General features: G+C 31.2%; 5 protein-coding genes across 5 annotated transcripts; 2 read left to right on the top strand and 3 right to left on the bottom strand.

Moving 5' to 3' along the window:
• Positions 1–364: 364 nt before the first annotated feature.
• LOC105250157 (SAP domain-containing ribonucleoprotein) lies at positions 365–2,723 on the bottom strand. Its single transcript, XM_011256119.3, has 7 exons — positions 2,558–2,723; positions 1,911–2,007; positions 1,764–1,825; positions 1,339–1,578; positions 1,038–1,166; positions 860–931; positions 365–750 (listed from the first exon to the last, which is right to left on the bottom strand). The coding sequence occupies exons 1-7, from the start codon at positions 2,606–2,608 to the stop codon at positions 649–651; spliced, it is 753 nt and encodes a 250-aa protein (XP_011254421.1). The 5' UTR covers positions 2,609–2,723; the 3' UTR covers positions 365–648.
• A 2,251-nt stretch (positions 2,724–4,974) lies between these two features.
• LOC105250156 (ubiquitin-fold modifier-conjugating enzyme 1) lies at positions 4,975–6,514 on the top strand. The gene is made up of 5 exons (XM_011256117.3): positions 4,975–5,175; positions 5,419–5,550; positions 5,752–5,919; positions 6,039–6,166; positions 6,365–6,514. The coding sequence occupies exons 1-4, from the start codon at positions 5,053–5,055 to the stop codon at positions 6,120–6,122; spliced, it is 507 nt and encodes a 168-aa protein (XP_011254419.1). The 5' UTR covers positions 4,975–5,052; the 3' UTR covers positions 6,123–6,166; positions 6,365–6,514.
• On the bottom strand, positions 6,173–7,866 carry LOC105250155 (arginine-hydroxylase NDUFAF5, mitochondrial). Its single transcript, XM_011256116.3, has 3 exons — positions 6,980–7,866; positions 6,704–6,888; positions 6,173–6,579 (listed from the first exon to the last, which is right to left on the bottom strand). Exons 1-3 carry the CDS (start codon positions 7,591–7,593, stop codon positions 6,299–6,301), a joined length of 1,080 nt encoding a protein of 359 aa, XP_011254418.1. The 5' UTR covers positions 7,594–7,866; the 3' UTR covers positions 6,173–6,298.
• A 462-nt stretch (positions 7,867–8,328) lies between these two features.
• On the top strand, positions 8,329–10,420 carry LOC105250154 (60S ribosomal protein L7a). The gene is made up of 6 exons (XM_011256115.3): positions 8,329–8,492; positions 9,000–9,114; positions 9,186–9,335; positions 9,433–9,653; positions 9,866–9,988; positions 10,178–10,420. Exons 1-6 carry the CDS (start codon positions 8,478–8,480, stop codon positions 10,358–10,360), a joined length of 807 nt encoding a protein of 268 aa, XP_011254417.1. The 5' UTR covers positions 8,329–8,477; the 3' UTR covers positions 10,361–10,420.
• Positions 10,421–10,483: 63 nt separating this feature from the next.
• Positions 10,484–14,633, bottom strand: LOC105250152 (vacuolar protein sorting-associated protein 53 homolog). The gene is given in 14 exon segments (XM_011256114.3): positions 10,484–10,693; positions 10,771–10,917; positions 10,997–11,162; positions 11,234–11,382; positions 11,519–11,597; positions 11,745–11,870; positions 11,948–12,103; positions 12,177–12,523; positions 12,610–13,039; positions 13,136–13,272; positions 13,348–13,468; positions 13,544–13,814; positions 13,817–13,931; positions 14,321–14,633. Coding segments are annotated over 14 exon segments (2,511 nt in total). The 5' UTR covers positions 14,426–14,633; the 3' UTR covers positions 10,484–10,531.
• Between the last annotated feature and the right edge of the window lie 673 nt (positions 14,634–15,306).

The raw sequence follows: 15,306 nt of genomic DNA, 5'->3' as shown, positions 1-15,306 counted from the left end.
GTATGTTTGTCTCTTTCTAACTTATTGCACTAGTGCAGCAGTGCAGCTAAAAAAACAGACCCTTTATAAAAAAATAAATAATCAAATTCCAGAATATGCGAGCACAAAAAAAATGAGAAAAATATTCTTTTCTTATTATCAATGAAAATTTATGTATACACTAGATATTTATTAGTTGATATATTAAAATAAGATTTATTTATTCCATGATTAAAGAAAATAATATATATATTCTATTTTATTAATATATATTAATTTTGTTATATTGTGTATCTTTTTATCATCTTTACTAAAATTTTGAAATATTTAATATTTTTCATATTGATATATCAAAATAGCTGTTTATATACTAAACCATTACTGATGACATGCAGCATGGGTTTTATTAGTGTAATACATTTATTTACATTTCTAAGGGCTACCTTTATTTATCATTATAAGAAATTTAAATACGATATAAAAAACATAAAGTAAACGAATTAAATATTAACTATTCAATACTGAAATAACAATTGTACTTATAAGTACAATTATTTGTGAATAATTTTCATTGTTCTTTATATATAATAGCTTTATTGAAAATAAGGTAAACTTAATTTAAGACTTATAATTAACTTAGATCGCTGTTTTAGTATATAATACCGAGTATCATTTAACAATCTTAATTTTATTGTAAGATACCTTACTCTCGTTGGGCTGTACTTCACCAAATCTAGCTTTCCTTTTTTCCAATCGTTCAGCCAATTCAGCCTTAAAAAAAGTTATTTGATAATAAAGTCATAAGTCATGATAAAAAAGTATAGTAATGTAAGTCGTCAAAATAAATGTATGCATATATTTACAAAAATTATTTGCTTACTTTTTCCATCAAAGTAGATACAGAGGTCCCGAACCTTTCTGCACGTTTCTTCAATGTATCGTAAGTAGTATTCTATCAAGATTTAAAATTAATATAAAATAATTTTACATAAAAATTTTATATATATAACATTTTATCTTGATAACATAGATTGTAAAATAAATCATTAATTTCTTACCACAGGTGTTTTTATAGATGCAGCTGATTTATTATTTTGATTATTGACGTTAAATCGAGCTAACCTAGCTTCTTTTTTTGCAGCTTCAGATAATGGCACTCCAAATTTCTTAGCTCTCATCTCTAATCTCTGTTAAAAAATTATCATAATTATCACAAAAGATAAAACAATTTTACAGTAATAGTACAGTAGTAGAATACAGTAAAATAATTTACAGTAGAATAATTTTATTACATTATTCAAGATTTTATTATTTAACATATATCCTAACAGATATAAAAATGATAAAATTTTCAATTACCTCTTTTGTGCTGAGTTCTGATAATTTAATAATCTTTTTCTCTGGTGGCGCAGTAACAGGTTCTTTTACATTTTTATTTTCATTTTTTTCCACTTGATCGTTTTTAATTTCTTCAAGTACAGGTTTGCGATTCAGCACTATTTTTTTCGCATTAGTATTATTGCTCTCCACTGATAATTTTCGCTTCTCAGGGAGTACCTGTGAATCTGGTTTACTTGATAATTCTTCTATTTCTTCATCCTATAAGTAATTCAAATTTCTCGCATATAGATAATTAAAATAATAATTTTTTGATATATATTTATTACTTAATTCTCAAGTTATATATAGTCAAATATATTATCAATATCATATTATATGTGTGTATATATATATATATATATATATATATATATATATATATATTTATTTATTGCAAAACTTACACCAAGTACTTCATCTTCATCTAAAATTTCTTCCGTAGTTTCATCCAGAGATAAGGCTGAATCTATAAAATTTAAATCACTCACATAAGAAGATATATCCTTCAAAATTATATTAAAATAAAAAAATAAATAAAAATGAAAACAGACCTCCCTGGATTGCTAATTGAAGCCTTTCTACTAATTCATTTTTATTGCCCACAGTGGGAAGACCTCTTTGCTTTAATTCTGCTCTTAGATCAGCCACCTGAATATACAAAAAAATTTGTATTTATATAAAAGTAAATCAATATTGATATTGTGTTTATAATTAAATGCTAAATGTTGTCATAATAATAACAAAATCTGTTCTTTTGACTGATACTGATATGCTTTATATTTTCAAGATAAAAAAATAATTAGTTCTTCAGCAATATAATTTTTTATGATCTTATCAATGAATTTAATATCCAGCATGTGTAATGAATTAATTAAATAGAATCTAACTGCCCTCGTAAAGCTTCTAAGGGGAAGTTACTTTTCAGCCGAAAGTCCATAGTTTAAGGTGCCAAAGCTTGTAGATAAATAAGCAAATATATAAAAAAGAAATATTACTGTGGCATTATCGTGTTAATTGACTGATGAAATGGTCTTTTGCAATTAATAGCGGAAATATATAGATAAAGCAAATAAAGTAATTTGAATTGGAAAATGCTAAGTTGACGGTATGATTTTACAAGTTGTAGAAAAATTGATGGTTAGGCTATCATCGAAGTTACGAACATCACTGCATGTATAGATCGATTTATGATATTTACCTTCATTTTTGACAGTTCAGTCAATCCTTTTTCGTAGGACGAGTCAGCCATAACGTATTCGTCGTATTTAACTCAAATTACAAACCGCTATTAACAACGATGCAACATTTCACATTACCATTCCCTCTTGCAATGATACATTAAGGTGCAATTTCATTGACGCTAGAAACCAGCGGCAAATTAAAATCACTAGACTTTCTCTAGATATGGCGTCAATAAAATAAAGTTCAAACAGTTTCAACTTTTTCAGTGTGTAAAGCGGCCTTTTCATTGACGCTACTTTTTAGCGTCAATGAAATTGCACCTTAACAGTTGGCAGCCCTACGAGATAGGCTGTGCAGCACTGCGCGTATATAAAATAAATTTGAAATCGCTTCTAGCCTAACCATCTTCACGTGATCGACTTTATTTGAATTGCACGGCATCGCATCGAATTATGATGCGGCGCCGATTTGTTCGAACGTAATTCGGGACATCGCGATGCTGTATAAGCGTCGAATGAGCACGAATTGTCACGCAAATATGATAAATCACATCTACTCACCGTTCACCGGCTGTTCCACAGGCCGCTCCACTCGCTCGCCTCGGGACGTCCCATTCCGATCTTGATGCACACGATATCATTAACGCGAACGCGCGACACTTTATTCGGCACTCCCGATATTCGCTCGCATCCGATAATCATCATCAAGGGCGCAAATAACGCGACGCGACTTCGCTCCATCTTCGCGATCGCGCTATCACTGAACTGTGAAAAATAGCTGTCGCGCACTTTCACCGACATATTATGAAAGTCGCGCGATCATCCTTGGACACTTTCGACGCTCTTTCACTCGCGATATTCGTTTAAAAACGGTTAAAAGACGCGAAAAATGCGGACGTACGACGATCCGTGTAACTGCGTATGACTCCGATTCACGTATGACGCGTATGACGTAGCAGTGACGCGTATGACGTAGCGATCACGCGCTAACATGGCGGCCGAACCAGTGCGCATTCGTTTCTGCGCACTGGTTCGGCCGCCATGTTAGCGCGTGATTGCTACGTCATACGCGTCATACGTGAATCGGAGTCATACGCAGTTACACGGATCGTCATACGTCCGCATTTTTCGCGTCTTTTAACCGTTTTTAAACGAATATCGCGAGTGAAAGAGCGTCGAAAGTGTCCAAGGATGATCGCGCGACTTTCATAATATGTCGGTGAAAGTGTGCGACAGCTATTTTTCACAGTTCAGTGATAGCGCGATCGCGAAGATGGAGCGAAGTCGCGTCGCGTTATTTGCGCCCTTGATGATGATTATCGGATGCGAGCGAATATCGCGAGTGCCGAATAAAGTGTCGCACGTTCGCGTTGATGATATCGTGTGAGTTTGTGTGCATCAAGATCGGAATGGGACGTCCCGAGGCGAGCGAGTGGAGCGGCCTGTGGAACAGCCGGTGAACGGTGAGTAGATTTGATTTATCATATTTGCGTGACAATTCATGCTCATTCGACGCTTATACAGCATCGCGATGTCTCGAATTACGTTCGAACAAATCGGCGCCGCATCATAATTCGATGCGATGCCGTGCAATTTAAATAAAGTCGATCGCATGAATATGGTTAGGCTAGAAGCGATTTCAAATTTATTTTATATACGCGCAGTGCTGCACAGCCTATCTCGTAGGGCTGCCAACTGTTAAGGTGCAATTTCATTGACGCTAAAAAGTAGCGTCAATGAAAAGGCCGCTTTACACACTGAAAAAGTTGAAACTGTTTAGGTGCGGCCTCATTGACGCTAAAAAGTAGCGTCAACCATTGGTTGAACAAAGAGGTAAGTATACTTACCTCTTTGTTCAACCAATGGTTGACGCTACTTTTTAGCGTCAATGAGGCCGCACCTTTTGAACTTTATTTTATTGACGCCATATTTAGAGAAAGTCTAGTGATTTTAATTTGCCGCTGGTTTCTAGCGTCAATGAAATTGCACCTTTACTCACATATACACAAGCGCGCGCGCGCATATCGATTCAGCTTTATTCCAGAATCCAACTAATCAAACGCAAGCTGGAGAATCGATTGATCGAAAAGTTAAAATACTTTGATTTTATCAATTCTTTTTTTTTTTTAATTTGTTTATGATTCTTTTGGTAAATGATTATGAGATTAATTAAAAGATTAATTAAAATGTTTGTGAAATTTCCGGAGCCCTGATGAAATCATCTCACGAAAAGTGACAGCATGGCCCTATGAGGCTTTTCTTGCACTAGAGTGAAAAGGAGAGATAATAAGTAAATGCGAAATATTATAAATATTATAAATAAAATATTTTAACGAATTTTATATAGATATTATATTTGCAAAGGATATATGTTGATTGTTATTTACTTTGTTTTTATTTTTTGTCTTAAGTTTCAATTTGGTAATGTTGGCTGCATTGACGCGAACAGATGAGATATGCATGTAACATCATCACTATCTGAAATAAAATTGTGTAAGCATAATTTGTCGAGATGGTGGATGAATCGACGAGGAAGACTTTAAGTAATATTCCATTACTTCAAACAAAAGCCAGTCCCAGAGATAAAGATTTATGGGTGCAAAGATTGAAGGAAGAGTATCAAGCTTTAATTAAGGTAAAAAAGAGTTAGCTCAATTCTGTCTTTCTAAGACTGTAAATGTCATTTCCATATGGACTTCTGTCTTTATTGTTTTATATACGAATAAATAGCTAGATATTAAAAATTAATTTATCATTATTCAAATTGTTAAGAACAACATTCTTTTATCATGGAAATATTTTATGTAATGAATTAAATTGCATGAATATTGTTATTGACATACAAACTTAACTATATATTACAATTCGTTTCTTACAGTATGTAAAAAATAATAAAGAAGCAGATAATGATTGGTTTCGGTTGGAATCAAACAAGGAAGGGACCAAATGGTTTGGCAAATGCTGGTATATTCAGAATTTTCTAAAGTATGAATTTGAAATAGAATTTGATGTAAGTAACTTTTTATGAGTATAGTTATTTTAATTTATTCTATTTAAATAAAGAAAAATTATATCCAACACAAAAAATGCTATTTATAAATAATATTTTAATTTATATTTTCACACTTATAAAATTATTAAAATTATACTAAAAATGTAAAAATATTTCTATAAACATTACACTTATACAGTAATGTATTTTTTTCCTTAGATTCCTGTTACATATCCCACTACAGCACCTGAAATTGCTTTACCAGAATTAGATGGTAAAACGGCAAAGATGTACAGAGGAGGCAAGATTTGTCTCACTGACCATTTTAAACCATTGTGGGCTCGCAATGTACCCAAGTTTGGCATTGCTCATGCAATGGCTCTTGGTGTAAGTTTAATTGTCTAATACAATTAAAGTTGTAGAACAAAATCATTAGGATGAATATAAAAATTCTTACATTAAAATAATAGTTTTGTACAAGATGTAAAAAGGTATATATTTTTCAGTTAGGACCATGGTTGGCAGTTGAGATTCCAGAGCTTATAGAAAGAGGCGTCATAGTTCACAAGGAGAGTGAAAAGAAATCGTGAATATTATACATAAATAGTGCAAAATAACTAAAATGCAATTATTGGTAAATAATAAATTATTTTTTTATGCCTATTATTTGAAAATAAATTTATATAATACATTAGGTTTTTTTACACATGATATATTAGAGTATTTACATAATTCAATATGCAATTAATAAAAACTATTTAATATGCTATTTATCATTATCATCTAGTTTTATTTTCTTACTGCTTTTAATGATTTCGTCGAGCTTATACAGGTCTTTGAGCGATACTTCTCCTGTTCCCCTCTCGAGAGGCTTTGGTTGAGACGCATCTGGTTTCCATCCCAACATATATATTATTTGAAATGTGGCACGAACGGAATCTTCTCTGATACTTTTATACATATGCTTATATATAGATGCTGCTGCAATTAGTGTATCTCTTGGTAGGTGCAAGTTACGATTCTTGGCTGCATTATTTTCTGCCATTCCTAGTAAGGTAACAAGTAAAAATACCACGTATAAAATACAAAATTTTCTTGTATTAAGTAATTCTTATTTCTATTTCTCCTATTAAATTCTCTTATGTAATTAAGAATTTTTTAAATAATTAACCTTTCAAATCCCACATAAGCTCAAACATACTCGGATAACCGATGACTATTTCATCAGTATCAATAGTCAACATAGTAAAATTCGCTCTCGTTAATAGAGATCCAACATCCCTAATCTCTACGAAGGGTGAAATATGTGGCGAAATCCCACCATGTCTCTCGAGTTCAGCTAATTGCAAGGAACATCTATATTATCAGAATGATGGCAAAAATAATAAGAGCAAATAGATACAAGATATCCTCGATAAAGTCCTCGATATAATCCTGGCAATTTTACCTCAATTCATAAAGAGTATCACCACCAAACATAGCTGCCAGAAAGACTCCGTCATTCTTCAAACTACTATTTATACGTTGGAAACATCCAGGGAGATCATTAATCCAGTGAAGACTCAAACAACTAATCACCATGTCGAAACTGTTAGGTTCAAAGACTACATTCTCCTCATCAACAACTTCCTTCTTGATCCTCACTCCTTCCGTACTACTGGCTTGCTGCAAGAGACTTGGACTCATCTCAGCTAATACCAATTCCTCCACGGATTCGCCGACAATTCGCTTGGATACATGACCGCGACCGCATCCTAAATCAAGAACCCTGCCAAACTTTCGTTTAATGTCGAATATCCGGTCGGACAACCTGTCACCCACCTCGTCCTTGAGGTAGTCATACAGGTGGACGTCAGCGTTCTTTGCAGCACGTTCGCGCTGCAGAAGCTTCGTCTTCCTGTTGAACACGTTCATCGGACTATCAGGTGGCAACGAAGACATTGACACTACATTACACGCTACGTTAGGATTATATCTGGGATTTGACAAGTTCAACCTGCCGTGTATTATGCGATCGCATAACGTCCGATTTGTTTCACGAAACAGAATTTTTGATGCCATTTTTTGCACAATTACTAATGTTTTTATTTTTCTTTAATCCGATATTTGTCCGATATTTGTAAAATACCACTTGTCCTTAATTTCTAATTTTTTGTTTTCGCACAAAAACTTTTAAAGATCAAAACTGCCAACGTATTTCATGTCATTGTAATAAACTTGGACTCTACCAAGGATATCTGTTATTGACAACGACACGGATTTATGACTCGATAATGTCGACTCTACTCGATGAATCCGCTCATTATATTAGGTTAATCCTAACCTTCATCCGTGGAAGGAAAGTTAGGACTAACCTAATATAAAACGAGATTAATAATGATTATTGAAGATCAAACGCAAATAAATTTTTATATCATACATACACAAATGTTGACATAACAATGTTCATTATATTTTATTTTCTAAATGTAAATACTTTTCATATGTTATATGTATTTAATATGATATATCTGTAATAATAATATAGTAATTCTTTAACATTTAACATTAACATAAGATATATTTTAAATTTTAATATTTCTTTTATTCTAAATTTTAATATTTTTTGTTTCGTGGTTTTTGAATATTTATAGGTGTTTCATATACATTTAAAAGTACCGCCATAAAATGTGTGAATTTACATCGAATTTTTTGATTCGCCGAGAAGTAAAGATTTCTTTGCCCTTGATTGGTTGATCAAAAACTTCTAAGTTTGAGCGATTTGACTCTCTCAAGTTTCATGATTGGTGACGTAACGTCAAAATGGCGTCTTGATCGCTTCGGTGGCGCTACCTTTCCGTGAAATTCTCTTCACGTTGTCGGCGCGTTTCGCGTCGTGTTTAGCGAGGTATCGCGTTTTGCATCTGGTGTGATTTAAAGAATCTTTTAGATTTTTAGCCAGAAAAATGGTCCAGAAGAAGGTAAGATCGTTGAACCATCGCGCGCGAACAATATTTTCATCGAATGACATTATTAGCAAAGAATATTGACGTTCAAAATTTTGGCATGTTTATTTAATACATAACGTGAAAATATGTTTTTGTTATGTAGTAATTTAATTTCATTACCGTTTAATTATCTTAAGCCTCGATGTTTCTCCACGTGTGATAAATATCGAATGATTAATTTATTAATATATTTCATAACCTAACTATAAAATGTGGTAAAAGTAATCTTATATTTTAACGCCATGACGAAAGCGAACGATTGGTATTCATTTAGCATAAGTGCAGTTCTTATTATTCTCTATCAAACTAAAAAAATAAGAGTTGAATTTTTTTGAAAGTGATTTATATATAATTTATATATATAAAAATAGCAATAAAATATATAGCATGATTTAATTACATATTTTGATAAAATTGTATGCTAGTGATTTTATCATAATTTTATTGATTATATTTTAATTTTCTCTTTCAAATATATAGCCAAAGAAGAAAGTAGGGAAGAAGGTAGCTGCCGCACCATTGGCAGTTAAAAAGGTTGAGCCAAAGAAGGTGACCAACCCACTTTTTGAAAAACGAACACGCAACTTTGGCATTGGTAAGTTGAAATAATTTGATTGAACTCATAGTTAATAATCTGATAATAGTCTACAGTGACATAAAATTCAGGGCAGGATATTCAGCCGGCACGTGATCTTAGCCGCTTTGTAAGATGGCCAAAATATATTCGTATTCAGCGTCAAAGAGCTGTATTGCAAAAGAGATTGAAAGTACCACCAACAATCAATCAATTTACCCAAACTTTAGATAAGCAAACAGGTAACTTTTATAAATACATGTTTGATATATTTTTATAGAAGCTTATGTATCGTACATATAAAACAATGTGGTATAATTATTTTTGTATGTATTATAGCTACACAGTTGTTCAAGGTATTGGAAAAGTACCGACCTGAATCAGCAGCCATGAAAAAGGCAAGATTGAAGGCAAGAGCTGAGCAAAAGATTGCAAAGAAAGAAGATGTACCAACAAAGCGACCAAATGTCATTCGTTATGGGACCAACACAGTGACTACATTAGTAGAGCAAAAGAAGGCTCAGCTGGTTGTTATTGCACATGATGTAGATCCTATCGAGGTTAGAATTTAATTGTTATGTCAGATTTATTTTATGTAAAAATTCTATTTAACAATGATCGAATTTGAATTTCTTCACCTGAGAAGCAAAAATATATTATTTTTCTTTATAGGATGAAAATTGACATCTGAGTTATATTTTTATTAGCATCTTTGCAGAAAAAATAATTTATAATTATAATGCTAATATAATTCATTTTTCTATTTGTGTAGATTGTGCTCTTCCTTCCTGCTTTATGCCGTAAGATGGGTGTACCATACTGTATCATCAAGGGGAAAGCACGTTTGGGACGTCTGGTTAGACGCAAGACTTGTACAACACTTGCTCTGACACAGGTATTATTTTCATTTTTTGTATTTCAATTATTGTAATTTAATCCAACTTTAATTTATGATGAATACACGAGCCAATCCAATGATAAATTATGATTATAAAATTTCTGATATATGTTTACAAAAATCTCATTCTTTCACTTTTATTTCAATTTTATTAAAATTTTATTACACTACTATGTATTATCTCAGGTGGATTCTGGTGATAGAGCTAACTTTGCAAAGATTGTTGAAGCTATCAAGACGAACTTTAATGATCGGTATGACGAAATTAGACGTCATTGGGGTGGTGGTATACTGGGAAGTAAATCTGCGGCAAGAATAGCAAAATTGGAGAAAGCTAAAGCAAAGGAGCTTGCACAAAAACAAGGTTAAAATCTTTGGCCACATTATTTACAGGTTACATCAAAAAATAAAGGATAAAATACAACTATACTTATATTTATTTGATAAAGTACTCCCACAAATTCACATATTTTTCCATTTTAAAAACTTTTTCCTATGTTAAATATGTACAATGAGAAAGTATTACAATATTTAATATTTTTAAATCCTCTTCTTGACTAGCTTTTCTAGTCTTTTAATTCTTCCAGCTTCATGCTCTGGGCTATCATTAACTACATGATTCTTTGTAGCGTGTGCGGTATTCGCGTTTTCAAGTTGTTTAAATTGATCAACAAATTGAACTTGTTCAGTTTTTTTCAATCCCTATAATATATATCAATTTCATTATTTATCTGATTAAGAATATAATAAACTAACTTTCTCGTATGTGCAAATTTTACCTTCATATCTAAAATTTTTTGAAATTCCGAGGATTTCAAGTCAGGCAAATGCATTCTGCATTGTTTGACAAAATCTGTCGCAGATTCAATCGAAGACATTACAATCTTTAATATCATTTCAGCATTTGCCATTCCTTTAATCACAACCTAGATGATGATACATATATCAAATGTATATTACTTATATCTATATTCATCTTTTATTTATTTTATGAATTACAATTACCTTGGTATATGTTATTGGAGCTTTTCTTTGTATTTGATAACCAGTTGATGGAAGATCTAACAAAGCTGTTTTTAACATGTGCACATCTAATAATAGTTGTTCTGCGCCAACGGCATTTAATGGTTTACATTTAAATAACTGTTGTACTAATTTTGCTATAAAAGAACTGAAAAAAGTATATGATAGAATCTCAAAAAGAATCACAATACAAGTTCACATCGTGTATAAATATTTTACCTAGCGAACTTGACACAAAACTGTGTGAAATATTTTCGACAAGAAGATAGTCTATCTCGAATGGTGGGTATTGTTTGTCGAAGATGTCCTATTATGGTATTAACATAATTACTTTGATCACCTACTACTTCCACAGAACTCCATTGCATCTAAAGAAAAAAATTATATATTTTATAGTAATAGATTATAATATTAATCTTATTATTTGAGTAAAATGTATTATAAATTTTGTGATGCAACAGTAATTATGTATCATTGATAAAAAAAAATTATACTTTCATCTACCTTAGTCATAGCAGTCAACGCGGATTCACAAGCTGTTTCTAAATCTTGAACTAATAATTGGATACAATGAGAAATCACCCTAAAAACAATGATCGGAAATTAATAATGATACATATATATATATATATATATATATATATATATATATATATATATGTACTATCTAATTGTGACATTCTTTTAACATATATTAAATTATAAATTACAGGAGAGCTAAAAGACATACTTATGAAAATTATCTTGTTCTTGAGCTAAAACAATTTTTTCAGAATAACATTCATCTGTCTTCTCACGAAGCTTCCCTTGTAATTGTTGTGTCGTCTCTAAACAATATTCTGCTGTTGTTAAGATACTAAAAAAATATATTTTTCATTATTTTTCTACTTTGATCTGGAATAGAAATGAAAAATTAATAACAGATATATTTACCAGCATATACGAGATTGTTCCTCCTTGTTAAATCTGGCAATTTCTCCTTCTTTTAAGAAACTCTGAAAATTTTGTATAAAACCTGATGTTGATAGATCTCGAAAATCACGTGTGATATTGCTCATACTGGTGCCGATACCTGCATTACCTCCGATTCTACATAAATGACAGTTAGTATATAAATAAACCAATTTTTATAATTATACGTTTGTACAATTGTTGGACTTACTTTGGCAAATTATTTTGTAAGATCTTGACTGCATATTCTCGTAGGTATTTTTGAAAGGTCTCGGTAAGACTCAGCATAATTAAACCAGTACTAAGTTGAGTACATTGTAACATACACTTTTTGTAAAACACAAATAGATCGGCACATGAGCTCAAGACACTGCTCGGACCTTCAATGCCATCAAATTCTTTGGCACCTGGTGGTTGTGTTTTAGAATCGGACACGAACTTATCCATCAGATCTGCTAAATTGCGATCTAAACTTTCTATATAGATATTCAGGTATGGTTCAAAACATCTTCCTATAAGATTTGCGAATGGAGAAGGTTTTGATTTTTCAGTTTCAACCTAGATTTACACAAAATATACATTTTTAATAATACATACATATAATTATGTATATATAATGTTTATGTAGCAGGTCTTTCGATCACCTTCTCATTTTCTTCTTCAAAAGGATTCCCCGGAACTTTTTCAGTCGCGTCGTTATTGACTATTGCACTTTTAGTTTCGACAGTCTCCAAAGTACTTCCGATAAAACGTTTTGCCAATAATGATTCAAAGTTACTGGTTCTCTGAATTGCATAAAGCAATAATTTAACATCTATTTCACTACGTCTCTTGTTCATCAATTTAGTGAGATCTTCACGTGTAACGTGACAGAACTGTACGGCTATACGTTCGGAGATCTCCCAATCTTGAGGAAAGATTGTACCGAACTTGGATTCAAAATCGAGTAGATGTTTCTTGATCCATGCGTATCTTCGATCTATTTTATCCAACCAAGCAAAATCTTGATTTTCATCAAACAAATGTGCATATTCTTGTAATTGGATATTTACGAACCAAATGAGCAGATCTTTCCTTTCAGAAAATGGTACATAATATATATTACTAGTAATCCTGATATTGTACGAATAATAATGTAATATAAACATTACAAATATTTAATATACATACTTCACTTTAGGATCTAATACTGATAATACTAAACATCCCTCTGTTAACTGATTGAAATGCTTTGGATTCTGGCCTGAAAAAGCTTGTTTGAAATCTGCTGTAATCTGCTGGGCCAACTCAACATGAATCTGATGTACCTTTTTTTTAGATAAAGAGGAACATGTTGAAAAAAGAATTCTATTCATTATCAAGAATATAATTTGTACTCTTACTTGATCAGATAACTGCTTCACTTGTGGTATATCCATATAGCTGTTAAAATGCTGCATCACTTCCATCACTGCTTGTAATGGTAAGATAATTTCTCCATATTGTTTCTTTTGTGTTAATATTCTAAATTCATAAAAAAATAGATTTATAATTTTTCATAATATTTAAATAATATTTTTAATATCAAGCAATATATACTTTAAACCATCTACTCCTTCTACAAGCATGTGTAGGTGATTTAGCGCTGTTATTGAGGCAGTAAGATTTCTTTTAGCAAAATCCAGTTGTTTAATATCTCTCGTGATCTCTTTGACCACTTCCTCCGATTGTTCCGCTTTATCTTTTATGTCTTTTATATGGACAAATAATTGCCTTATCACTTTTTGTGCATCTTCTAACGCTGCTCTACCATCTTGGCCTACATTAGTCTGCCCACGTACGACTGATCGTATATCTTTATCAAATATATCATATCATTCACTACATCATCAATATTTGACAAAGATTGTTCTGTAGGAAATAGAGAATTTATATAATCCACCACATTAAAATTAGATTGGTCCAAAGGATCGGTACTAGGTAAGACCTAATAATAAAAAAGACAATATTAAAAATGTTATAAAATTTGCATTTTATACATTTTTGTTATATATGTATTGCTAAATATGTAATAACTATTTATAATAAATTGCGTCTATAAATGTCAAAATAACTGGTGCTAAAAAAAAAGATAGATATGGAGAAAGCATTTTTTTATTCAATGTAAAAATTATTATATTATGTACAAAAGAGATCAATATAATAATAATGAGTGATGAAAATTTTTCAGGAAATTCAGAGAGAACTTCGCTTTCGCATCTAATGGCAAAAAGGACGAATGTCTGAGAAATATCGACAAAAAAGAAACTATCGCAAGCTGTCATTGTACAGCTTCGAAAACAGTTAGTTTGACAACTAACTCACAACGAGTCTAACCTGTTCGATGACGTTCTGCACATCTGGTGGGAATGTATAGATTGTAGAGCGCAATTCCTCTAAATCATCTTCCTCGTGATTTTCCATTGTACTACGAATAGACATGAATGTATTTCATACAAGCATTTCGTTACACTTGATCGGTATATATGTGAATTGTGACAAGGTGGTAGATGAAACCATTGTATATATGGCTATAGGTGAGACATATTTAATGACGTTTACATGAATGAGGCACGAGTAGTTGTCACGACACGATGGTAAACCGATCGATTACGCTATGCGATATGACGCTCAGAAGCTAAACTGATCAACTCCATTTTCTGTAAATTTTAAACATTTTCTTAATTTTAATATTAGAGTATCTATCTAATATTTTTTTTAATCTTAAAATTTAAAAAACTTAGAAAAAATTTATAAAAATTTAGAAGTTATAAAAAATGAAAATAACTTTACTTTAATCTCTGATTCTGGAAACGACATTTTATAAAGAGATATATTCATAGAAGTTGTAACAATGATAAAAATTCCTCTTATTTTTTTATTCGTGAATTCCGTAAATGATTGTGAAAATTTTTCTTATATTTCCTTAAATTCTCGACATTTTTATTTTAGCAATTTCGGACAATTTAATTTGAAAGTTTATTTAGTTTGCATTAACTATTTATTCTTTAATATTAATATAATTATCTTTATATCATTCATTATTTTTACTAATTATATCATGATACTATTTTAAATAGATTTAACATTTATTGCAGAACGGCGAGGAAGAACTTATATTCCACTCTTCAAAGTCGGAAAAAGAATAAAAATGTAAAATATTATATTTTATATATTAATATATGTGCTATATATATTTTATAAATGAAATAACTGTATTTTCTTATATTTTTTTTTTAGGAAAAATATAGCTACCCCGCTTATTGGAGAATTTTATATAAGAGTTTATAATTTCCCTTAATTTTCCGATTTTAAATCAAGAA

The sequence above is a fragment of the Camponotus floridanus genome, unplaced genomic scaffold, assembly GCF_003227725.1.
Source record: "Camponotus floridanus strain SB8 unplaced genomic scaffold, Cflo_v7.5 scaffold3, whole genome shotgun sequence".
NCBI classification, from domain to species: domain Eukaryota; kingdom Metazoa; phylum Arthropoda; class Insecta; order Hymenoptera; family Formicidae; genus Camponotus; species Camponotus floridanus.
The sequence above is the reverse complement of the archived record's forward strand: the minus strand, read 5'-3'. Positions and strand labels throughout refer to the sequence as shown.

What these genes read in the sequence shown, in the direction of transcription:
- LOC105250157 (XM_011256119.3), bottom strand. Translation starts at nt 2,608, where the DNA reads ATGGCTGACTCGTCCTACGAAAAAGGATTGACTGAACTGTCAAAAATG. An exon ending in CTGAACTGTCAAAAATGAAG is followed by an intron (nt 2,008 to 2,557) that starts GTAAATATCATA and finishes TTGTATATTCAG; the next exon opens with GTGGCTGATCTAAGAGCAGA. An exon ending in ATGAAGATGAAGTACTTGGT is followed by an intron (nt 1,579 to 1,763) that starts GTAAGTTTTGCA and finishes AATTACTTATAG; the next exon opens with GATGAAGAAATAGAAGAATT.
- LOC105250156 (XM_011256117.3), top strand. Translation starts at nt 5,053, where the DNA reads ATGGTGGATGAATCGACGAGGAAGACTTTAAGTAATATTCCATTACTT. An exon ending in AATTTGAAATAGAATTTGAT is followed by an intron (nt 5,551 to 5,751) that starts GTAAGTAACTTT and finishes TTTTTTCCTTAG; the next exon opens with ATTCCTGTTACATATCCCAC. An exon ending in CTCATGCAATGGCTCTTGGT is followed by an intron (nt 5,920 to 6,038) that starts GTAAGTTTAATT and finishes TATATTTTTCAG; the next exon opens with TTAGGACCATGGTTGGCAGT.
- LOC105250155 (XM_011256116.3), bottom strand. Translation starts at nt 7,593, where the DNA reads ATGGCATCAAAAATTCTGTTTCGTGAAACAAATCGGACGTTATGCGAT. An exon ending in GATACTCTTTATGAATTGAG is followed by an intron (nt 6,889 to 6,979) that starts GTAAAATTGCCA and finishes CTGATAATATAG; the next exon opens with ATGTTCCTTGCAATTAGCTG. An exon ending in GCTTATGTGGGATTTGAAAG is followed by an intron (nt 6,580 to 6,703) that starts GTTAATTATTTA and finishes TTACCTTACTAG; the next exon opens with GAATGGCAGAAAATAATGCA.
- LOC105250154 (XM_011256115.3), top strand. An exon ending in AACACGCAACTTTGGCATTG is followed by an intron (nt 9,115 to 9,185) that starts GTAAGTTGAAAT and finishes CATAAAATTCAG; the next exon opens with GGCAGGATATTCAGCCGGCA. An exon ending in AACTTTAGATAAGCAAACAG is followed by an intron (nt 9,336 to 9,432) that starts GTAACTTTTATA and finishes TATGTATTATAG; the next exon opens with CTACACAGTTGTTCAAGGTA.